General features: G+C 43.2%; 1 protein-coding gene across 4 annotated transcripts in view; it reads left to right on the top strand.

Annotated features, from left to right (window-relative positions):
• Positions 1–24,714, top strand: part of GREB1L (GREB1 like retinoic acid receptor coactivator) — a 363,373-nt gene that overhangs the window by 301,069 nt on the left and 37,590 nt on the right. For all 4 annotated transcript variants that reach the window (XM_066247406.1, XM_066247405.1, XM_066247408.1 and 1 more), the window contains 3 exons: positions 8,451–8,631; positions 11,166–11,358; positions 21,900–22,033. In XM_066247406.1, the coding sequence (XP_066103503.1) occupies positions 8,451–8,631; positions 11,166–11,358; positions 21,900–22,033 (508 nt within the window). The remainder of the gene's footprint in view (positions 1–8,450; positions 8,632–11,165; positions 11,359–21,899; positions 22,034–24,714) is intronic.

Raw genomic sequence — 24,714 nt, 5'->3', positions numbered from 1 at the left:
TATATCTGATAAGGGGCTTATGTTTACAATATTTGAAGTCCTGTTACAATTTGGTGATAAAAAGACCAACGGCCTAATTAAGAGATGGGTAAAGTATCCAAATAGTACTTATGCAAAGAATTCATATAGATGGCCAATAAGCACACGAAAAAATGCTCAGCATTATTAGCTGATGGGAGATATGGCAATCGAAACCACAGTGAGATACTACACACCCACGAGGATGGCTGTAATAAAAAAGACAGACAATAAGTGTTGTTTAATATGTAGAGAAATTAGAATCCCATCCACTGTTGATAGGAATGTAAGTGGCATAGCCAGTTTGGAGAACAATCTTGCAGTTCCTCAAATTGTTAAACATAGTTATCATATGATCCAGCAATTCTACTCTTAGATATGAAATGAGAGAGAAGTATAAACATGCTCAAACAAAAACCTGTACGCGAATGTTCATAGCAGCATTATTCATAATGGAGAAAAAGTGGGAACAGTCCAAATGCCCATTAACTGATGAATGGATAAACAAAATGTGGTCTATCCATAGAGTGGAATAATTGCACAGCAATAAAAAATGAAATATTGATGCATGGATGAAACTTGAAAACATTATTCCAAGTGAAAGAAGCTACATATAAGATTGCATATTGTTGTAGCCTGACCAGACGGTGGCGCAGTGGATAGAGCATCGGACTGGGATGCAGAGGACCCAGGTTCGAGACTCCGAGGTCGCCAGCTTGAGCGCCAGCTCATCTGGTTTAAGCAAAGCTCACCAGCTTGGACCCAAGGTTGCTGGCTTGAGCAAGGGGTTACTCGGTCTACTGAAGGCCCACGGTCAAGGCACATATGAGAAAACAATCAATGAACAACTAAGGTGTCACAATGAAAAACTGATGATTGATGCTTCTCGTCTCTCTCTGTTCCTGTCTATCTGTCCCTATCTGTCCCTCTCTCTGACTCTGTCTCTGTTAAAAAAAATAAAAAATAAAGATTGCATATTGTTGCATTCCCGTGTTTATTGCAGCATTGTTTACAATAGCCAAGATCTGGAAACAGCCCAAGTGTCCGTCAGTGGACAAGTGGATTAAAAAGCAGTGGTACATATACACAATGGAATACTATGCAGCTGTGAAAAAGAAGGAAATCTTACCTTTTGCAATGGTATGGATGGACCTGGAGACTATTATGCTAAGTGAAATAAACCAGGCAGAGAAAGACAAATATCATATGATCTCACTTACTTGTGGAATCTAATGAACAAAATGAATGAGGAATGGAATAGAGGCAGAGGCAGGGTCACAGGGACCAAAGCAACAGCTGTCAGAGGGAAGAGGGATGAGGGGACGGGATCAGAGAAAGTGATGAGATTAGTGAAATTATATATACATAACACAGAGATACAGATAACAGGGCAGCAAATCCCAAAGGGAAGAGGAGAGGGGGGACAGAGGGGGACGAGGTGGGGATGAGAGAGTTATATTGAGTGGGACACTTGAGTTCATATTAACACAATAAATTAAAAGTAATTAAAAATATTACATATTGTTGTGAGTCCATTTATAATAAATGTCCAGAATAAGCAAGTCTATAGAGAAAAAAAATAGATTACACTGGGGGACCCAGGGGAGACTTGAAGGGTGATGGTTAAAAGGTATGGGGTTTCATTTAGAGGTCATGAAAATGTAAAATTGTGGTAATTGTTGTAAAACAATTTATTAATAGCCATTAAATTGTGCATTATTAATGGGTAAATTTATATATCACATATTTATATATGTGAATTATATATAAATAAAGTTATTAAAAAATAGTAGAATTTGCCTAACCAGGTGGTGGAGCAGTGGATAGAGTGCCAGCCTGGGATGCTGAGGATCCAGGTTCGAAACCCTGAGGTCACTAGCTTGAGCCCAGAGGTCACTGGCTTGAAGCCCAAAGTCACTGAATTGAGCATAGTGTCACTGGCTGGGGTTTGGGATCATAGATATGACCCCAGGTTGCTGGGTTTTTTTTTGCTTTGTTTTGTTTTGTTTTTTGTTTTTTGTTTTTTTTCCATTTTTCTGAAGCTGGAAACGGGGAGAGACAGTCAGACAGACTCCCGCATGCGCCCGACCGGGATCCACCCGGCACGCCCACCAGGGGCGACGCTCTGCCCACCAGGGGGCGATGCTCTGCCCATTCTGGGCGTCGCCATGTTGCGACCAGAGCCACTCTAGCGCCTGAGGCAGAGGCCACAGAGCCATCCCCAGCGCCCGGGCCATCTTTGCTCCAATGGAGCCTTGGCTGCGGGAGGGGAAGAGAGAGACAGAGAGGAAAGCGCGGCGGAGGGGTGGAGAAGCAAATGGGCGCTTCTCCTATGTGCCCTGGCCGGGAATCGAACCCGGGTCCTCCACATGCTAGGTCGACGCTCTACCGCTGAGCCAACCGGCCAGGGCCCAGGTTGCTGGTTTGAAGTACAAGGTCTCTGGCTAGAGCAAGGGGTCACTGGCTTGGCTGGAGCCCCCCCACCTCCAGTCAAGGCACGTATGAGAAAGCAATCAGTGAACAACTTAGGTACTGCAACTATGAGTTGATGTTTCTCATCACTCCCCTTCCTGTCTGTCAGTCCATCCATCCCACTCTCTCTTGTTAAAAAACAAAGTACAGTGTGTTCGTAAAGTCATGGTGCACTTTTGACCAGTCACAGGAAAGCAACCAAAGATGATAGAAATGTGAAATCTGCACCAAATAAAAAGAAAACTCTCCCAGTTTCATACCTATTCAGTGCAGTTCGATGTGGGCTCACACACAGATTTTTTAGGACTCCTTAGGTAGCTATCCGTATAGCCTCTACAGACTCGTCACTGACTGATGGCCTACCAGAGCGGGGTTGCTCCACCAAACTGCTGGTTTCCTTCAACTGCTTATCCCACCAAGTAATGTTATTCCTATGTGGTGGCGCTTCGTTATAAACGCGCCGATATTCACGTTGCACTTTGGTCACAGATTCGAATTTAGCGAGCCACAGAACACACTGAACTTTCCTCTGTACTGTCCACATCTTGACTGGCATGGTCGTGGGCTGCTCCGCTGTATACACGGTGTTACGTCATCATCTGTGCATGTGCACATGCTGCCACATCATCCTACAGAAAACTGGGAGGGTTTTCCTTTTACTTGGTGCAGATTTCACATTTCTATCGTCTTTTGTTGCTTTCCTGTGACTGGTCAAAAGTGCACCATGACTTTATGGACACACTGTAGAATTTATGTATACTGTTCACTCGCTACCCTTAAAGTTAACAACTTACATAACCATAGTAAATGATCAAAACAGAAAACCAAGGCTCTGGTCAGTTAGCTCAGTTGGTTAAGAGTGTTGCCTGGAAACAAGGATGTGGGTTTGATTTCTGGTCAGGGTACATATGGAAAGCAACCAAAAAATACATGACTGAGTGGAACAACAAATGCTTCCCTTCTCCCTCCTCCCTCTCTTTTCTTCTATCTCTCTAAAAATCAATAAAAATTAAACCCTGGCTGTATAGCTCAGTTGGTTAAAGCTACATCCTGAAATACAGAGGTTGCCGGGTTCAATTCCCCAGTCAGGGCACAGACAGGAGCAGCTCAATGTTTCTGTCTCTTTCAAAAAACAAACAAACAAATAAAAAACAGGAAATCAATCCTGGAACAATACTGTCATCTGAAGATCTCCTAAATCTTTCCCTTAAAGCAATGTTTCTGTTCCAGGATCCAATCTAGGATCACAAAGTGCATTTAGTTGTGTGTCCTCTTACACACAACTAATTTTTTAAAAAAATTATTATAAATGTCTTCAAATACATTTCCTCACTGCTGCTGGTATATAGAAATGTGGCAGGTTTTTTTTTTTAAGATTTTATTTATTCATTTTAGAGAAGGAGAGAGAGAGAGAGAAAGAGAGAAAGAGAGAAAGAGAAAGAGAAGGGGGAGGAGGAGCAGGAAGCATCAACTCCCATATGTGCCTTGACCAGGCAAAGCCCAGGGTTTTGAACTGGACACCTCAGCATTCCAGGTCAGTGCTTTATCCATTGTGCCACCACAGGTCAAGCGAAATGTGGCAGTTTTTCTCTTTTTTTTTCTTTTTTTGTATTTTTCTGAAGCTGGAAACTGGGAGAGACAGTCAGACAGACTCCTGCATGTGCCCGACCGGGATCCACCCGGCACGCCCACCAGGGGCAACGCTCTGCCCACCAGGGGGTGATGCTCTGCCCCTCCAGGGCATCACTCTGCTGCGACCAGAGCCACTCTAGCGCCTGGGGCAGAGGCCAAGGAGCCATCCCCAGCACCCGGGCTATCTTTGCTCCAATGGAGCCTTGGCTGCAGGAGGGGAAGAGAGAGACAGAGAGGAAGGAAGGAGGGGGGTGGAGAAGCAAATGGGCGCTTCTCCTATGTGCCCTGGCTGGGAATCGAACCCGGGTCCCCTGCACGCCAGGCCGATGCTCTACCGCTGAGCCAACCGGCCAGGGCCGAAATGTGGCAGTTTTTAAAAAGATTTTATTTATTGATGTTAGAGAAGAGAAAGAAGTGAGGAGGAGTGGGAAGCATCAACTCATAGTAGTTGCTTCTCGCATGGGGTTTCGAACCAGCGACCTCAGCATTCCAGGTTGATACTTTATCCACCACACTGCCACAAATTAGGCAGAAATGCAACAGCTTTTACAGATTGACTCTGAGTCCATCGACTTAACTAAATTCTTATTAATTTAATTTATCTGGATTATTTTGTGTTTTCTACACAGTCATATATTAGTAAATAATAACAATTTTGTTTCTGATTTTACAGTTTTAAGTGAAAAAAAGTCAGGATATACAATAACAGAATATGACCTAAGTAGCACATTGTTCATAAGAAAAAACACAGGAGGAATGCACAAAAGTGTTTGTAGTGGCTTATTTTGAATTAAAGAATTATGGATCCATTTTTCTTTTTTAATATATCTCTATACTTTTCAGTTTTTCCAAGATGATTATCTATCACTTTCATAACCAGGAAAGAAACAAAACTTAAAAATAAAAGCAAGTCTAAAACAAAATTTAAAGGTAAGGATGATCTACTAAAAATGCCCAGTTAGGAATAAAACAATTAATTACCTCTGATATGCCTGTGCCTAACCCAAATTCACCACTGCAGAACCAACTGGCTGCATAGTTATAGGCTACTACACTGTGTTGTTGTATCTAAGATAATGACCTGTTAGATTCATGGAATTTGTCTTTCCATTAGATCAGGGGTCCCCAAACTTTTTACACAGGGGGCCAGTTCACTGTCCCTCAGACCGTTGGAGGGCCGGACTATAAAAAAAACTATGAACAAATCCCTATGTACACTGCACATATCTTATTTTAAAGTGAAAAAACAAAACGGGAACAAATACAATATTTAAAATAAAGAACAAGTAAATTTAAATCAACAAACTGACCAGCATTTCAATGGGAACTATGGGCCTGCTTTTGGCTAATGAAATGGTCAATGTCGGGTTCCATATTTGTCACTGCTAGCTGTAACAAGTGATATGACGCGCTTCCGGAGCCGTGAGGTGTGCGTCCTACGTCACCGGAAGTAGTACTGTACGTGAGCGACGCTGTGCTTTGCGTCCTCTCACCGACCACCAATGAAAGAGGTGCCCCTTCCGGAAGTGCGGCGGAGGCCAGATAAATGGCCTCAGGGGGCTGCATGGGCCCGCGGGGCCGTAGTTTGGGGACCCCTGCATTAGATCATGTATGAAATTGACCTGTCAAAGGTCTTTATTTCATTTGTTTTGAAATGTATTCAACTCTTAATGGTCCACAAGATTTTTTCTTTTTATGAATTCTTTTTATGTTTCCTAAGGGTAAACTTAGGAAATATAGACTAATTTTCATCTGGTCTACTCTCCCCATTTTATAGAAAAGGGACCAGAAACCCTGAGAGATGAAGCAGATCCTCTAGGGCTCTGCTAGCCTCTACCTCATATCACTCTGTCCCCCATTATGACACTTGTCAGAATTATCTGTCTTCTCCATCATAATCTCCATGAGACTAAGATCTTTTGCCTGCTGTCCTCTCTATTCGCAGACCTACCACAGTACCTGACAGAATACCTGACACATAGTAGATGTTCAATAAATCATTATCAAATGTTGAAAGAGTTTTATAAGCAATCCATTTTCAAAAAAAAAAATCAGAATGCCTGCCAAATCAAATGTTTGATTACTTTTGGAAATAGTCACATTTGACTACACTTGGGTGGAAATTGAAAACAATCTCTGAAGAAAGTCTCCTAGCAAAAAATGTTTGAACACAAAATTACGTTCTGTTCACCTTTTCTTATAGAATGAATTTTTCCTACAGTAACACATTTTCCCTTTTTTAAAAAAATGCCATTTAAAGCGATTTGTATCACAAGCATCTAGATAGTCAATTGCACATGGTAGTTAATTGAGCTGGTTTTATATTAAAAGAAAAGCTAGATCAATAAAACTAAGTCAATAATTCAACTCTCTTTTTTTTTTTAAATTTATTTTCTTAATTCTTTTCAAACAGTTGAGACTGGTAGATGTGGTTGATACCAGATTTTAAATAGTTACCCTTCAGCCCCTGAAATCCAGGCTGGTCCTCAAGGGACCATATCTAACCCTCAAATGTAATATATCTAACCCCCAAATCAATCTTGTGGTTCCTTCTCCGACTTGTAGGTCCATGGGCTTGAGTCACCGGGCTCTCATCTTAAAGGTTATCCTCCCCACATGCAGCTAAGTGTCTGGTGGGGAATGGTGGTGTGTGTGACCTTACTTTCTTTGTTTTTTCCCCCAGCTATATTGAGCTGTAATTGACAAATAACATTGTGTAAGTTTAAGGTATACATGGCCCTGGCTGGTGGCACAATGGATAGAGTATCGGCCTAGTCTGCAAACATCCCAGGTTCAATCCCTGGTCAGAGCACACAAGAGGAGCGACCATCTGCTTCTCTCCTTGTCCTTCTCCCCATTCTCTTCCTCTTCCCATCTTGCAACTTGATTGGTTTGAGAATGTAGGCCCCAGGCACTGAGGATAACTCAGTTGGTTCCAGCATCATCCTCAGATGCTGAGGATGGCTCAGTTGATTTGAACATCAGCCCCAGATGGGGCTTGACAAGTGGATCCTAGTCAGGGCTCATGCAGGAGTCTGTCTCCCCTCCTCTAACTTAAAAAAAAAAAAAAAAAGGTATACAATGTGATGATTTGATACATGTGTATTTTTGGATATGTTTACCACACCAAGTTTAGTTAACACATTCTTTTATCTCTTCATTTTAAAGGAGGATTTAGTGTTTTATTTAATTATCCCTACAATAGTTTCACTTGCCTAAAACTATTTTAGATGTTTATATGTAGAAGTAATTTTATCATAGAATAATGATACAGTACTGAAGTTTCACAATGTCTATAACATTTTGAGAATATACTAATCTTGGGTAATTTGGTTCATTTTATTAGTTTGGTATATAATTCATCATTTATTGAGGGCTTGCCATACTCTAGATACTGTACAGAATATCACTGTATAAAAATAAGTAAAATACTAAATGGGCCCCAGCTGGTTGGCTCAGTGGTAGAACATCATTTCTGCTTGTGGTTGTCCCCAGTTCGATTCCTGGTCAGGGCACACAGGAGAAGCGACTATCTGCTTCTCCACCCTCTTCCTCCCCTTCTCTCTCTCTTTCTCATTCTTTCTTTCTCCCTCCTGCAGCCACAGCTTGATTGGTTCGATGCATAGGCCTTGGACACTGAGGATGGCTCTGTGGAGCCTCTGCCTCAGGCACTAAAAATAGTTCAGTTGGGAGCATGGCCCCAGATGAGCAGAGCATTGGCCCCAGATGGGTGTTGCCGAGTGGATCCTGGTTTGGGTGCATGCAGGATTCTGTCTTTCTATCTCCCCTCCTCTCACTTGGAAAAGAAGAAAAATAAATAAATAAGTAAAATACTAAATAAAAAAGTTCATAATCTAGTTGTAGTATCTTTAGACCTCATGTTATTTTCCTTTTTTCTTACATTATGTTTGTTGCTAAATTTGGGATAAGGAAGACTTATTATATTAATTTGGCCAAAAGCTGTAGCCCAGTTTCACTTCCAGATGACCTGTAGTAGCTGGTAACAGCAGCACCTCATATATAAATAGAATTTAATTAGAGGGCTCATACACTCAACTGCTTCTACTTAATGTATCAGGTCGTTTCCTATTGTCATGTTTGGGAGGTGTACGTGTGGGAGGCGTGGTGGGCTGTTTTCAAGAAAAGGAAAGCTGATATTTCCTTCTCAAAATTGTGGTGGGGCCTATGAAAAAGGAAAAATATCTGCTCTGTAAACTTCTCTGTATGATTAGTAAGTATCCAGTATATCCACTGAAACTGAACTTAAGTCTATCTCATTTATAGATCTGTATGTAAAAGTGCCAACTCTTTTTTTTTCATCTTGGCAGGTGTCCTTGTGGACTTGGGTCTGGAGGAAAATGGTACAGCTTATCAGAGAGCAGAGAAGTATGTCGTTCGTCTAGACAATGAGATTCAAGCCAAGTTTGACGTGTTCATGAGAAGAGTGAAACAGAACCCGTACACACTGTTTGTGCTAGTGCATGACCACTGCCACGTGGAACTCACGAGGTGATTGCTTTGTAGTGAGTAAATGCGGTCTTTCCGCGAAGGCAGCAGTGGTTATGGAGCCCAGGGACCCTAGCATCTGGCATCTTCTCATGGATGACTGTGCCTATCTTTTCCATGCTCTTTCAACTTTTCTTACCACTTTAAAGTAGATTTTATTTTAACTATACTGTGGGTGAGTTTACAAATTCCTATTAAAAATAAATTAAGAGCATTGTGAAACTTGGCCACATCAGAGAAAGTGTGGCAATGAGGAGGCTGAGCTTAATAAAACTCCCAGAAGGGCCCTGTGCTCTCTTCACCACTGTTTCTCCTCCCTGGTTCTTTTCCTGTTTTCTTTTTTCCTTCTCTTCTGTTCCTTCCTCTCCTGCCCTTTCTCTCCTTTCCTTGTCTGTCTCTCTTCCCTCTTCCCATTAACAGCAGTAGAGATGGCACCTGAATGATCTGAGAGCAGATCCGAGACCTTCCAGAGTTTACCAGTTTAAACAAGAGAATAGCCTGTCTCTTGGTGGCCATGTTACTGAAAGAACAGGATGTGGCATTTCAGAGCCAGTTTTGAACCCAGGTCAAAGTACAGTAATGATCTGGTAGGGGTATCTTTGCTTCTGTGGATCAATAAGGCAAATAATTTAAGGGGGGGGATAGTCCTCAAGTACTACATATCATGAAGTTTTTGCAGATTTTCTTTTTTATGACACAATGAAATTAATAATCTGTAAGTGTTTTGGTCTGTGATAGAATTATTATAATTGCAGAAGTGTTCAGAAGCCAGCATGTGTTTGGCACTTCATAACATAAAATTTAGAGCCATGTGTAGATATAAGTAAGATCTTGCATAACTCGTTAGATTTAGCAGGAAGAAAGAGAGAGAGAGAGAGAGAGAAGAAAGAAAGAAAAAGAAAGGAAGAAAGACAGAAAAAGAAAGGAAGGAAGGAAGGAAGGAAGGAAGGAAGGAAGGAAGGAAGGAAGGAAGGAAGGGAAAGAAAGAAAGAAAGAAAGAAAGAAAGAAAGAAAGAAAGAAAGAAAGAAAGAAAGAAAGAAAGAAAGAAAGGAGGGAGGGAGGGAGGGAGGGAAAGGAAGGGGAGGGGAAAGGGAAGGAAAGGAAGGAAGGAAGGAAGGAAGGAAGGAAGGAAGGAAGGAAGGAAGGAAGGAAGGAAGGAAGGGAGGAAGGAAGGAAGGAGGGAGGGAGGGGAAAGAGAGAGAGGGAGGGAGAGAGGGAGGGGGAGGAGGGAGAAAGGAAAGGAAACTAGTCATGGAATGAAAGAAAGATATTTGCTATATCCTGTTTAGTTAATGCAAGTGTTCTATAAACAGAAATAGTTCATTGACCTTATATACTTAATCTTTGACAGTTTGGGGTAATAGCTTTGAAGATTATGTATTAGGTCTCTCTGTATTTAATTCCTCAGGGCAAAGTGGTACATCCAAACTGAATACAACTGAAAATGATTCAGAGATATGAAAATAGTCTTGGGGAAGGGGTAGGAGAAAACCCCTCTACAGTCTAGCAAAGTGATTTTCAACCCTTCTCATGACACACATAAACTAATCACTAAAATTCAGTGGCACGCTGCCTGACTGGTGGTGGTGCAGTGGATAGAGCATCAATCTGGGATGATGAGGTCCCAGGTTAGAAACCCCAAAGTTGCCAGCTTAAGTACAGGCTCACCAGCTTGAGTGGTATCATCGATGTGATACCAAGGTCACTGGCTTGAGCCCAAAGGTCACAGGCTTGAGTAAGGGGTCACTGGTTCATCTGGAGCCCTCTGGTCAAGGCACATATGAGAAGCAGTCAATGAACAACTAAAGTAGCTGCAACTATGAGTTGATGCTTCTCATCTCTCTCCCTTCCTGTCTCTTCCTTTCTTAAAAAAAAAAGAAAAAAATTTTTTTAAAGTGCTGCACAGCAAATAATATATTTTTTGCCATTCTGACCAAAAAAAAGGGTATAATTTTGATTTATTGATTTATTCGTGCCAGATGGCTATTGTTGTGCTGTATAATCTAAGGGAAAAGTGGTCAGTGTCCCTGACTAAACAGTCAGGTATTGCATGTTTTAAAAATTCTTGCAGCACACAGGTTGAAAATTACTGGCCTAGCAACCTTGAGAGGGGAGGAAAGTGCTATTACCACATGGGGATCCCTGAAGCTTTGGGGCCTCTCTGGGGGGTACAGATCATTGCACAAGGATAAGCACCATATTTTGATGGAGAAGCTCTCGTTCAGGTGAGCTTTCAAACGAAAGTGATCCATCTCGACCTCAGAATTAGATACCCTTGGCTTATGTTTTGTGGTACACAGATCAGGGACAAACTGAGAAAGAATAAAGAATCCCAGAAATCTTTGTGAAAGGGTAACAAGGAGTACACTTTTCACCCTTCCAAATCAATTGTTTGTTGCTTCTATCCCCGCTCCCCACTAAAAAGAACTAGAAAAAAAAAAGGAGCTAAAAAGTTACCTCCATTTTGTTGTCTGCTTCTGCATCTAGTGAGTTTAATTAGGATGTTTTAATGTGACTTCCAGTATTTTTTTTACAGTGTCATTCCAGGCTCTTTGTCCCATGGTGAACCTAGTCATGGATTGGCTGATAGAGTCATTAATTGCAGAGAAGTCCTGGATGCTTTCAACCTCCTGGTGCTCCAGGTTAGCTCCTTCCCATACACTCTGCAGACCCAGCAGTCCCGAATCAGCTTCGGCAATGAAGTCCACTGGATCCAGCTGGACAGCACGGTGAGTCTCTGGTCTGCTCTCCGGCACACAGCCATGTTCTCAGGTCCCCAGGGCAGAGCCTTCAAATAAAACATGGACGTGGGTTTGCAAAATACAGCACACGAGTTCTAGACTCTGACTAACATAATGCTTTACCTTTGAATAATTACAATTACCATCACATTAAACACTAGAGAATAGTGTCCTACATAATTAATTTGATTAGGTGGGTCTTTTTTAGGTTATCATCAGATACAAAATTATTTATTCTATATCGTTTGTATCCCCAAACTGATGTAATCTAATACCATCATCAGTATTATTGGATTTTCTTTGTGCCTTTAACTGATTAATTTCAATCTGAGACTTGGAAATTTTATTGTCCTGTTGGGTGGCATCTCTGTCATATTTCAGTCTTACTCATCTGTATCACACTTTAATTACTCTCATCTCCCCCACCAAATGGATTTTTCCTTTTAATCAGTTCTCACAGAGTTCTGGTTGAAACAGAATGATGTATTGAAATTGTGTTGAGAAAAACCATCTCAACATTGTTCATATCCAGGTCTTTATATCTTTTGGCTTTATTACCAAACACCTACAAACTGTATGCAAAATATAGTATCAAAGAAAATAAATGAGTTTCATTTAAAAACAAAAACAAAAAAACAACGAAGAGCCTGATCAGGCAGTGGCACAGTATATAGAGTGTCAGATTGGGACACAGAGGACCCAGGTTTGAAACCCCAAGGTCACCAGCTTGAGCATGAGCTCATCTGGCTTGAGTGCAAACTCACCGGCTTGAGCGCGGGGTTGCTGGATTGAGCTTGGGATCATAAACATGACCCATAGTCGCCTGGCTTGAGCCCAAGGTCACTGGCTTGAGCAAGTAGTCACTCTCTCTGCTGTAACCCCCCAGGCCTCTGGTCAAGATACACATGAGAACACAATTCATGAACAACTAAGGAGCTGCAACAAAGAATTGATGCTTCTCATTTCTCTCTCTTCCTGTCTGTCTGTCCCTATCTGTCCTTCTCTCTGTCTCTGTCTAAATAAATAAATAAATAAATAAATAAATAAATAAATAAATAAAGATTAGCCATAAAGCAATGGGTTCTTTGTTTAAAAATATTGACACATTGGTATTTAAAAATAAACATTATAAGTAAAAGACGTTCTAAATGTCTTCCCTAAGAATAACTCTTTATTTATTAACCCAATACATTTCATTGTATTCTGAAGTAAGTAAGCTTTCCCTAACTTAGAACTCTTCTTCTTTTTTTTTTTTTAACTCTTCTTTTTGAGTGTTGGTTTGTTCTTTGCAGTCAAGCATGCTCAAGCCTCTGGCTCACAAAGGCACCAACAGTCTCTTCCTTCTGAAAACTGTCTCAGTGTGTTCACTATCACATACGGGTTTTTCTGAGCTTTCTCTTTGTTGGTCTCTTCTCCACCCAAGCTCCATCCATTTGGTGGGTGGCACAGTTCCTTTGCCTCTAAAGTGTAGCACACACCTGTGGACTACCACAGCAGTTGCCCTGACACAGAATGGATTGCCAGTAGAACTGATGGAAGGAAAAATTGTGTTTTAATCCAACAGATAGTTCTTCTATTAAATATTAAGTTTCAATATATTGTTGCATGGGGGGGGAGAAGAGAACTATCCTAATTTACCTTGTTGGTTCAGTCTTTTCCAGAGAGATCACACCAGTGCTAGGAAGAAGGACTCAGCTTCTGCCTTTTATCTTCTCCTGAATGAAATGATAAGAGATACAGGCTCAAATTAATTTTTCTTAAAAGTCATCCCAATGGATCATGGTTAATTTTTAGGTTTAATAATAGTATTGTGGTTATATTTTTAAGGGGTTTTATACTAGAAATACCTAAGTGAAATATTTATAAAGATATGATACCCAGGATTGTATTCAAAATAATTAAGGGATGGGAGTTATTATATGCTAAAGTTTTTAAAAATCATTTCTATGAAATTGAGATCAACATGGAGAAAAAGGTAAAATCATTGAACCTAATTTACAACTATACCTTTACACATTTAGGGGAGAAGCAACTAGCAATGAGCCTCCTTTAGTTATTCTGAAGCCAATGTCCCAAATAAGGAATGGCTGGGGAATGCAAAGAAATTCAATTCCAAAAATATAATTGACTGCGGGGATAACCTGCCCTTGAGCAAGGGCACAGGAGTGCAGCCGTGCCCGCCCGTGGAACCGAGGCTTGCGGCCTGACCAGGAGCCAGCTCCTCCCACGGGGGTGGAGTAAAAAGCCCAGAACAGGTGGAGTCCCACTACTGAGCATGGGCACACAGTCCCGCCTGGCCTGTGGAGCCAAGGCTTGCAGCTGTCCCACAAGCAGGCTCCTCCTGCAGGGGCAGGGCGAAAGCCCGGAATCAGGCGGAGACCCGTAGCTGAGCAAAGGTGCTCACCCCTGCCCTCAGGACCGAGCATAACGCCACCCACAGGGACCCCTGCGGGGCAAAGGTCGAGGCTTGTACACCCGAGCACTTGATCACAGCCACTCCCATGAAGGAGAGGCGGAAACCACAGCAACAGCCCCAGTGGGCAGGCATGGGCAATGCCCATACCGAAAAGCCCTAGGCAGCAGCAGCAGAAGGGGTGGTGGGCCTGCAGACAGACCACACCTAGGGAACACAGAGGCCACACCCGGTGGACACCAGTGGCCAAAATCTTCTTTTACACAGACAAAATGAGAAGGCAGAGAAATGCAACACAAATGAATCAAGAGAAATCCCCAGAAAAGGACCTGAATGAGTCAGATATAACCAAATTACCAGATGCAGAGTTTAAAATAACGATTGTTAGGATGCTCAAAGATCTTAGAACAACAATTGACGGTCACTACAAACACCTAAATAAAGAGATAGCAAATATAAAAAAAGGACATTGAAATAATAAAAAAGAATCAGTCAGAAATGACAAATACAATATCAGAAATAAAGAACACAATGGAAGGAATTAAAAGCAGGATGGATGAAGCTGAGAATCGAATAAGCAAGTTAGAGGACAAGATAAATGAAGGCGCAAAAGCAGAGCAAAATTATAATTGAGCATATGTGGACTTGTCTTAGATCTTTCCAAGAACACACAGGGAGCTCACAGTTTATAGAAGAAAGCAAAGTACATATCAAAGTCACTATTGTCCGAAGTAGAATAAGACACAGATAGAGAAAACAGATTGGCGGTTGCCAGAGCTGGGTGGTTGTAGGGTAGGCAGAACGGGTGAAGTTATAATGTTCACAGGTCCCGAGGATGTAATGTACAGCATGGTAACTATAGTTACCAATACCTTACGGTATACTAGAAAGTTGCTGAGAAAGTATATATTAAGCCTGACCAGTGGTAGTGCAGTGAATAGAGAGTCAACCTGGGACACTGAGGTCCCAGGTTCAAAACTTCAAGGTTTCTAGCTTGAGTGTGGGCTCATGCAGCTTGAGTGCAGAGTCACTGGCTTAAGCATGGGATCACTGATGTGATGACATGGTCTCTGTCTTGAACCCAAAGTCGCTGGCTTGAGCATGGGGTCACTGGCTTGGCTTGAGGCCCCCCAGTCAAGGCATGTATGAGAAGCAACCAATGAACAAGTGAAGTGATTAAACAATGAGTTGATGCTTCTCACCTCTCTACCTTCCTTCTTGTTTGTCTCTCTCTCTCAAAAGAAAAAAGAAAGAGAGAGAGAGAGAAAGGAAATTAAAAGTTCTCATCACAAGAAAAATCATTTTAACTGTGTGAGATGGTGGATGTTAACTAGACTTTCTGTGGTGATCATTTCACAACAGATATATATATATATATTTAATCATTATGTTGTACACTTGAAATTAATGTTATACGTCAATTATATCTCAATTTTTTGTATAATTTTTATCTGTCAGGAAAAAAAAGCATAATACAAAGTAATTAAGATCATTTTTAAAAAGGGAGAGTTAAAGGGAGGGAGAAGTCGCATCCATTAAGAAACACCAGGAGCCCTGGCTGGTTGGCTCAGTGGTAGAGCGTCGGCCTGGCATGTGGAAGTCCCGGGTTCCCGGCCAGGGCATACAGGAGAGGCGCCCATCTGTTTCTCCACCCCTCCCCCTCTCCTTCCTCTCTGTCTCTCTCTCCCCCACCCCCCACCGCAGCCGAGGCTCCATTGGAGCAAAGGATGGCCCGGGCGCTGGGGATGCCTCCTTGGCTTCTGCCCCAGGCGCTAGAGTGGCTCTGGTCAGGACAGAGCGAAGCCCCGGATGGGCAGAGCATCACCCCCTGGTGGGCGTGCCAGGTGGATCCTGGTCGGGTGCATGTGAGAGTCTGTCTGACTGCCTCCCAGTTTCCAGCTTCGGAAAAATACAAAAAAAAAAAAAAAAAAAAAAAAAAAGAAACACCAGGAAAGGCACATGGAGGTGAGAGCACTAGGGACAGGCCTCGGACAAATGAAGGACAGAGCCAGCTGAGCCAACAGGCCAGGAGCTGGGCCCCCGGTAACAAATAGCTCTGGCAGGGCCACCGAGGAGAAAACACTGGCCTTTCTCACAGAATACTTAGTGGGGTGAAAAGAAACCTAGAAATATACATATAGTGCCTTTGAAATGCCAGGCTGGCAAAGTTTACACTTATTATACAAACATTAACGATTTCTTATCAAAGGCATAGTATTATTACAAATAGCAGAATATACGTCTTTTATTTTTATGTGAACAATGTAAATGTGCAGCTTCATGAATTTTCACAAACTGAACAAACCCATAGGACCAGCACCCAGATGAGGAGCTGGAAGCCAGGCACTCCCCCACCAAAGAGAAACGCTCTTCTGGCCTCGGAGGCCCTACATTTGGTTGGCCCAGGTCTGAACTTTCTAAAGGATATTTTTAAAGATTTTTTTATTGATTGACTTTAGAGAGAGAAAGGGGTCAGGGGAGTAGGAGCTAGAGGCAATTGCTTCTCATATGTGCCTTCACTGGGTAAGCCCGGGGTTTCAAACGGGCAACCTCAGCATTGCAGGTCGACACTTTATCCACTGCGCCACCGCAGGTCAGGCTGAACTTTCTGTAAAGGGGACCATTCAGTGGACCCTCTTTTGTATCTGGCTGCTTGTGCTCCTTGTTGTTGGTGAGATTCTTCTGTACTTTGCATGAATCATAAAACATTCATTCTTATTGCTGTGCATAGATTACACTGGGTGACTCCACCACAATTTATTTATTCATCCTATTCATTTACTTCAAATAGTGCTGCTATCAACATGCCAGCACGTGCCTTTTGGTAGACATGTAGATGCATTTCTGTTGGGAGTGAAATTACTGGGTCTTAGAGTACACATGTGTTCAGCTGTAGGAGATACTGAGAGACTGCGTTTTAAAGCAGTTCGTTAGCTATAGAGGCTAAGTCAACATGATGAGAAATGGGGAGTCCTCGGGCTTGTCTGATAATTTGGGTTAGTATTAACAGTTACCTGAATCAGGATAGCGGTCCTGACAATAAAAAAAGGGATGGAAGAAATGGTAACTTTTTCTAGGATTTGCTTATTGGAGAAGACGGAAGAGTCAGATGCCATTAATTGGAAAGAAGTCAGGAGGAAGATGGACGGTGGAGGGCAGATGAGACGGGTTTTGTATGAGCCACGCCTGGTGTGGGTGCATCATTGCAAAAGCAGAGCTGGAGTTTGGACTGCGGCTTACTGATGAGGATTTGGAATATATTTCAAAAACAGTGGTCACTGACGCAGCTCGTGTAGATAAAAACGTGGCAGAAAATAATGAAGAAAACTGCCAAGAGGGCAGTCAGACCCAGGACTAATAGGCTGGCTGTGGCCTCGGAGTCCTTGGTGATTTTCCAGGGGACAGTGTTCACACAGCCAAGTGTTTGGCTGGAGGAAAAGCAGAGACAGCAGTGACAGGACAGGGAGCTCTGCAGCGGTGGGTCGCTGGTTGGACAGGACTTTGGGAGGGGGAAATTTCTTTTAAGAGAAGGAACATTTTCCCCAAAGACATAAGGATTCAATAAATAGTATGAGTTATATTTGGGGGTGTATTTTTTTTTTTAGAGTAACATCATTCAGAGTTTGGTAACTCATATTTTAAAGGATGGTCCCATTAACTTCTTTACTAATACTTGCAAAACCACAGTTACAGGTTAATACAAATATAACAGACTGGGAAGACTATTCACTTCTAATTCTTATTTTTAGTGGCTCTGGCTCTTTAAACCCATGCTGTTTCCAATTGATCACAGCCATCCATTTTACAACCTGCCCTATAATTTTGCTAAGAAAAAAGAAAGAAAGAAAAATGAGGACCGGTGAATATATCCTACCCAGCAAGTTTAAATGCTCCATCTGGAAACAGAGCAGGCTATCTTCCCAAAGAAAGAATCTGACCAATGATGAGAAGGAAATTGAAGACCAAATTCATATAAGAGACATCATTTTCACAAACTTTGTGCTGGCAGTCCTGATATGGAGGGAAATTCAGATGAATGAGTTTTTTCATCGTAAATTACCTGTTTAACACAACTATCCAGAACACAGCCAAGAACACAGAGGGAAACAAGCAAACAAACAACAGACGTTAATTTCTGCTCTGAGGCTCCACTAAGAACATACTCGGGTCCTCTCATAAAACATATGTACTCAACAAATAAGGCCATATTCCAACAAGCACAATTCCAACTTTGGGGGGAGGGGCTCAAAAAATTAAAAGCTGCCAATTAAATAGTGCTTTATTTTTACTTATGGACCTTATAAATCATAGAATAGCTCATCTCCAGATGGGTACTCAAAAGCTCAGATCCAGATTTGTAGTCCACTTCTAACGAAGCATGTGGAAGTTTCCAGAATGCCTTTTCTAAAGAGCTAACTATCCCTAGCCAAATCTTATTTCTCTTACCCTTGCTTTTTCTTCCTCTGATCACCTAATTTATTTTTTTTATCTTTTACATTTTAAGCTATTGTATTACCTTTATGAAATCAATTGGAGAGTGTTTAAAGAAAAATGTCAATGCATAATAAATAACAAAAATGAGACTAAGGCCCTGGCTGGTTGGCTCAGCAGTAGAGCGTCGGCCTGGCGTGTGGGGGACCCAGGTTCGATTCCCGGCCAGGGCACATAGGAGAAGCTCCCATTTGCTTCTCTACCCCCTCCCCCTCCTTCCTCTCTGTTTCTCTCTTCCCCTCCCGCACCCAAGGCTCCATTGGAGCAAAGATGGCCCGGGCGCTGGGGATGGCTCCTTGGCCTCTGCCCCAGGCGCTAGAGTGGCTCTGGTCGCGGCAGAGCGACGCCCCGGAGGGGCAGAGCATCGCCCCCTGGTGGGCAGAGCGTCGCCCCAGGTGGGCGTACCGGGTGGATCCCGGTCGGGCGCATGCGGGAGTCTGTCTGACTGTCTCTCCCCGTTTCCAGCTTCAGAAAAATTAAAAAAAAAAAAAAAAAAAATGAGACTAAAATGCACAGGCAACATGACAAGAGGAAATGACAGTGAAAACGTAATATACAAAAGAGGACGGGAACTATGTAAAAAACAGATACATGAACTCAGAAAGCGCATTGGATATTTTGGGCTACTTAGTTTAAGGACAAACAGCTTGTAGACATTTCAGGATCCTTTGAGGGAATCTTTGTGTCATATCTCAAAATAGTTCTTCATTTTCATAGTGATGACTGAGTCATCAAGAAGAGGGATAAATACTGTGCGTTCAGTTTAAGGAGGCAGGAAAGTATACATTCTACTTTCAAAATAAATTTTGTTTGTAAGAGGGCAAGCTTTTAAGAATTACCATCTTTAAATTCTGTCAGGAGAGTTTTCTATAATGCAGTTTTTTAGTTTGTAAATCTCCAGAGAGTTCTATAGATCACACATGTATCAGAGAGAGCTTCTACCAGAAGACGGAAATCTGAAATGTCTGAACAAAAGAGACAAACCATCTATGTACATAGTTACCCTCTGTCTTAAAAAAGCACGTCAGCAGCCTGACCAGGCAGTGGCGCAGTGGATAGAGCGTCGGACTGGGATGCAGAAGACCCAGGCTCAAGATCCTGAGGTCACCAGCTTGAGCGTGGGCTCATCTGGTTTGAGCAAGGCTCACCAGCTTGGACCCAAGGTTGCTGGCTTGAGCAAGGGGTTACTCGGTCTGCTGTAGCCTCATGGTCAAGGCACATGAGAAAGCAATCAATGAACAACTAAGGCATCGCAATGAAAAACTAATGATTGATGCGTCTCATCTCTCTTTGTTCCTGTCTGTCCCTATCTATCCCTCTCTCTGACTCTCTCTCTGTCTCTGTAAAAAAAAAAAAAAAAAAAAAAAAAAATCAGCATTCCACTAATCACATAATAAAAGAAATTTTGATTATACCTCAGAGATAACTATAGAGCAGGGGTCAGGAACCTATGGCTCGTGAGCCAGATGTGGCTCTTTTGATGGCTGCATCTGGCTCAAAGACAAATCTTTAATAAAAAAAATAATAACATTAAAAATGTAAAACATTGTCAATATTACAATCCATTCATTTCCTACCACTCATGTTCATGGTTGCGGGTGGCTGGAGCCAATCACAACTGTCCTCTGGGACAACACCAAATTTTTATTGGATAATGCATAACGTACATGGGTCTTTATATGGCTCTCATGGAATTACATTTTAAAATATGTGGTGTTCATGGCTCTCTCAGCCAAAAAGGTTCTCGACCCCTGCTATAGAATCTGTATCACATTATATTATGAAACAGTTTTTTCAGCTTTATTGAGGTATAATTGACAAATAAAGTGTAAGATATTTAAAGTGTAGATTGTGATGATTTGATATATATATATAAAATGAAAAGATTCCTCCCATCAAGTTAATTAACACATGTATCACTATATGTATATATTTTGTTAAGAACATTTAAGTTCTACTTCCTTATCAAATTTCAGTTATATGATGTTATCAGTTATAGTCATCATATGATATATTAGATCCTCAGACCTTATTCATCTTTTTTTAAAAAAACAAGAGAGGCAGAGACATAGAGAGACAGAGAGAGGGACAGATAGAGAGAAATTGAAGGAAGGGAGAGAGATGAGAAGCCTCAATTCTTTTTTGTGGCACCTTAGTTGTTCATTGATTGCTTTCTCGTATGTGCACTGACTGGGGGCTATATCCAAGCCAGTGACCCCTTTCTCAAGCCAATGACATTGGGCTTCAAGCCAATGATCTTTGGACTCAAGCCAGCAACCGTGGGGGCATGTCTATGATCCCACGCTCAAGCCAGAAACCCTGCTCTCAAACCAGCAACCTCGGATTTCAAACCTGGCTCCTCAGCATCCCAGGCCAATGCTCTACCCACTGCATCACCGCCTGGTCAAGATGGAGATTATTCATCTTATAGCTGAAAGTTTGTACCCTTTTACCAACCTCCCCCTATTTCCCCTACCCCCAGCCCCTGGCAAACACTGTTTTATTTTGTTTCTATGAGTTTGAGGTGGTTTATTGTTGTTGTTTTTTTAGATTCCACATATAGGTGATACAATGCACTATTTGTCTTTCTCTAACTTGTTTCACTTAGTGTAGTGTCCTCAAGGTCTATCCATGTTGCAAAAGTCAGGATGTTCTTCTTTTACATGGCTGAATGATATTCCTATATATACATATATGTATGTATATGTGTATATGTGTATATATGTGTATATGTACATGCATACATATATACAAGGTATGGCAAAAGTAGGTTTACAGTTACGTGTACACAAAACAGTTTACTCTTATATTATATATTCACTGTTGTATTATCTTCCATACAACAACTGTAAGCCTACTTTTGCCACACCCTATATATCACATCTGTATTCATTCTTCCACTGATGGACTCTTGATACCATAGCTTGGCTCTGGTGAATAATGCTGTAGTGAGGATGGGAGTGCAGATATCACTTTGACATCCTGTTTTTATTTCCTTTGAATATATACCCAGAAGTAGAATTGCTAGACCAGGTGGTAGTTCTAGTTTTAATTTCCTGAGGAATCTCCATACTATTTGCACAGTGGCTGCACCAGTCTGCATTCCCACCAGCAGTTCAGGAGGGTTCCCTTTTCTCCACATCCTCACCAATGTTTGTTATCTCATCTTTGTGATGACAGCCATTCTAACAGGTTTGAGGAGATCTCTCATTGTGGTTTTAATTTGTGTTTCCCTGATGATTAGTGATGTTAAGCACCTTTTCATGTACCTGCTGACCTTCTATAGGTCTTCAAAAAAATGTCTCTTCAATTCCTTTGCCCATTTTTAATTGGATTTTTTTTTACTATTGAGTTGTATGAGTTCTTTCTGTATTAGCCCTTTTCTCATCAGATATATGACTTGCAATTATTTTCTCTCATTCCGTTGATTGCCTTTTCATTTTGTTGATGGTTCCCTTTGCTGTGCAGAGTTTTTAGTTTGCTGTAGTCCCATTTGTTTAGTCACAGTTTTTTTTTTTTTATTAAACTTCCAGGAAATAACCTGTCACAGGGTCTTCTTCCCCCTTAAGAAAACAAGACAGTTGTATCCTGTCCTCACTGGGTTTTGCTCTGTATTTTGAATCAGGAGGACATGAGCTGCGAGGAGAAGCTGTACTTTGGCTTGAACGAGTACAGTAAGTCTCTGCAGTGGGGGATCACAAGCCCACTTCTGAGATGTGATGAGACTTTTGAAAAAATGGTGAACACGCTCTTGGAGAGGTAAATAAAAATCTTCAACCTTTTCTTTAGCTGTCCTTGCATATCTAAAACAGCCCAAGTCTTCTGTGTCAGTGTCCCAGGGAGTGTGGTGGAGCCCAGCTGCACAGTTGACATGCCACAGCGGAATAAAAATAGCCTTTCCTAAGATGACCTTCTATTCATATGAGTTTTCTGTGATCATCAAGGCCAACAAAGGAAACTTGCGACTCAGAGTGGGACTTAGAACATTTCTCTGTGCCCTGAGTCATCTCCCAAGCATGCTTCATTGCGACCACCCGGAGCTCACACGGGAGGGAGGGATTTGCTCACTAGAGACTGTCCGTCTGAGGTCTGGCCTCCCACACCTCACACCGCCTCCCACACTGCACCCACACACACACACACACACACCCCTCCCACGCCGCACCCCCCCACACACGCCGCACCCCCCCACACACACACATGCCGCACAACCCCCTCCCACGCCGCACCCCCCCACACACGCCGCACCCCCCCACACACACACATGCCGCACAACCCCCTCCCACGCCGCACCCCCCCACACACGCCGCACAACCCCCTCCCACGCCGCACCCCCACACACACGCCGCACAACCCCCTCCCACGCCGCACCCCCCCACACACACGCCGCACAACCCCCTCCCACGCCGCACCCCCCCACACACACGCCGCACAACCCCTTCCCACGCCGCACCGCCCCACACACACGCCGCACCCCCACACACACGCCGCACAACCCCCTCCCACGCCGCACCCCCACACACACACGCCGCACAACCCCCTCCCACGCCGCACCCCCACACACACGCCGCACAACCCCCTCCCACGCCGCACCCCCACACACACGCCGCACAACCCCCTCCCACACCGCACCCCCCACACACGCCGCACAACCCCCTCCCACACCGCACACCCCCCTCCCACACCGCACACCCCCTCCCACACTGCACACCCCCTCCCACACTGCACCCACACACACACGCCGCACACACCCCTCCCACACTGCACCCACACACACACACGCCACACACCCCCCTCCCACACCGCACCCACACACACACGCCGCACACCCCCCTCCCACACTGCACCCACACACACACACACACGCCGCACACCCCCCTCCCACACCGCACCCACACACACACACACACACACACGCCACACACCCCCCTCCCACACCGCACCCACACACACACACACACGCCGCACACCCCCCTCCCACACCGCACCCACACACACACACGCCGCACACCCCCCTCCCACACTGCACCCACACACACACACACACACACATGCCGCACACCCCCCTCCCACACTGCACCCACACACACACACGCCGCACACCCCCCTCCCACACCGCACACCCCCTCCCACACTGCACCCCCCCTCCCAGACCGCACACCCCCCACTTTCACATTTTCCCCTCTTTTCTCCTCTGTCCACCACAGGCAAGTACCCTGAGATGACCTGGAAAAAAACGAAACTTTATTATGAGACATTTGGAGTGTAGACTAGAGAAAATTAAGGAACAAACAGATCATTTAAGTGAGTTCAGGTCCTAGTGCCCTCTTCTCCAGTCCCCGACCTTGGGAATGAAGGATCATGACTCTTCTGTGTCCTCTGCCTTCTTTTTATTCCCCAGTTCCAGGTCAAACTCTGGCAGAGTAAAGGGTTTTCCTGGGGTTTTTTTCCTCTCTGATCTTGAATCATGGACTCAAAGGCATTAGAATTTACCTAACCTAATAGCGTCCCTCCCTACCCTCCACAATACTCTGTCCGATCATCCAGGGATGGGAGAAAGTGGCTCTATTTGATGAGCACATTCTAAGTTGCAGTAGCTCCAGTTCTTAAAACTTGCTCCAGTTGATCACAAGCCATCTGTTCACAACCTGCCCCATATATTTGCTAAGAAAGAGAAATAAAAACGAGGACAGGTGGGTGCATCCTATCCAGCAAGTTGAAATGCTGCGCCAGGCAGAGGAGCAGGCTTAGAGTAGGATTTTATACTTTTGCAGCTGTTGGATTAGAGAAGACTTAACTGACACTGTGATATTAATCCTTTCATGGCACATGTGATCTTAGATTTCCAAAATCAGCCCTTGAGTTTCCCCTTTAAGTGTTTCCCATCCACCCATTACCTCCACCAACTTAGATTAGAATGTATCTTTCCTTCCAGTAATATCACTCAGATTTCCATATCTGGTAGTTTAATAGGTGGTCCCAGCAACTTATATTAAATTGGTAATACAAAACTACAATTACAGTTTAATGCAAACATAACAGATTGGGAAAACCCATGTTGCTCATACTGCCTTCAGATGAGCTGTATATCAAAGTTGCCATTTGTCCTAACTTTGGCTTTCCTCCTTGGCCCAGCAAAAAACATTGAGCTTTAAATGTGGATCATCTGTGCTTACTTCTTCCAAAGCAGTTGCCCAGGCTAATAGCAGCTGTAAGTTACTGAATACTCTGAAGGGATGGGTCCAAGACTGATGGAACTGAAGGATTTCTTCACTTTCCCTCAGTCTACTAAATCATTCCAATGTAAGAAGACATTGTCAGAGGCCTGAGTGAAATCTAGACCCAGCTGTGTCTCTGACTAGATGATCTTGAGCAAGTAGCTGAATTTCTGTTGGCCCCTTAACTCATTCTCCTGTGAGAAGGTGGCATGGTCAGAGCCC

Source organism: Saccopteryx bilineata, chromosome 11 (genome assembly GCF_036850765.1).
Source record: "Saccopteryx bilineata isolate mSacBil1 chromosome 11, mSacBil1_pri_phased_curated, whole genome shotgun sequence".
NCBI lineage: Eukaryota > Metazoa > Chordata > Mammalia > Chiroptera > Emballonuridae > Saccopteryx > Saccopteryx bilineata.
The sequence above is the reverse complement of the archived record's forward strand: the minus strand, read 5'-3'. Positions and strand labels throughout refer to the sequence as shown.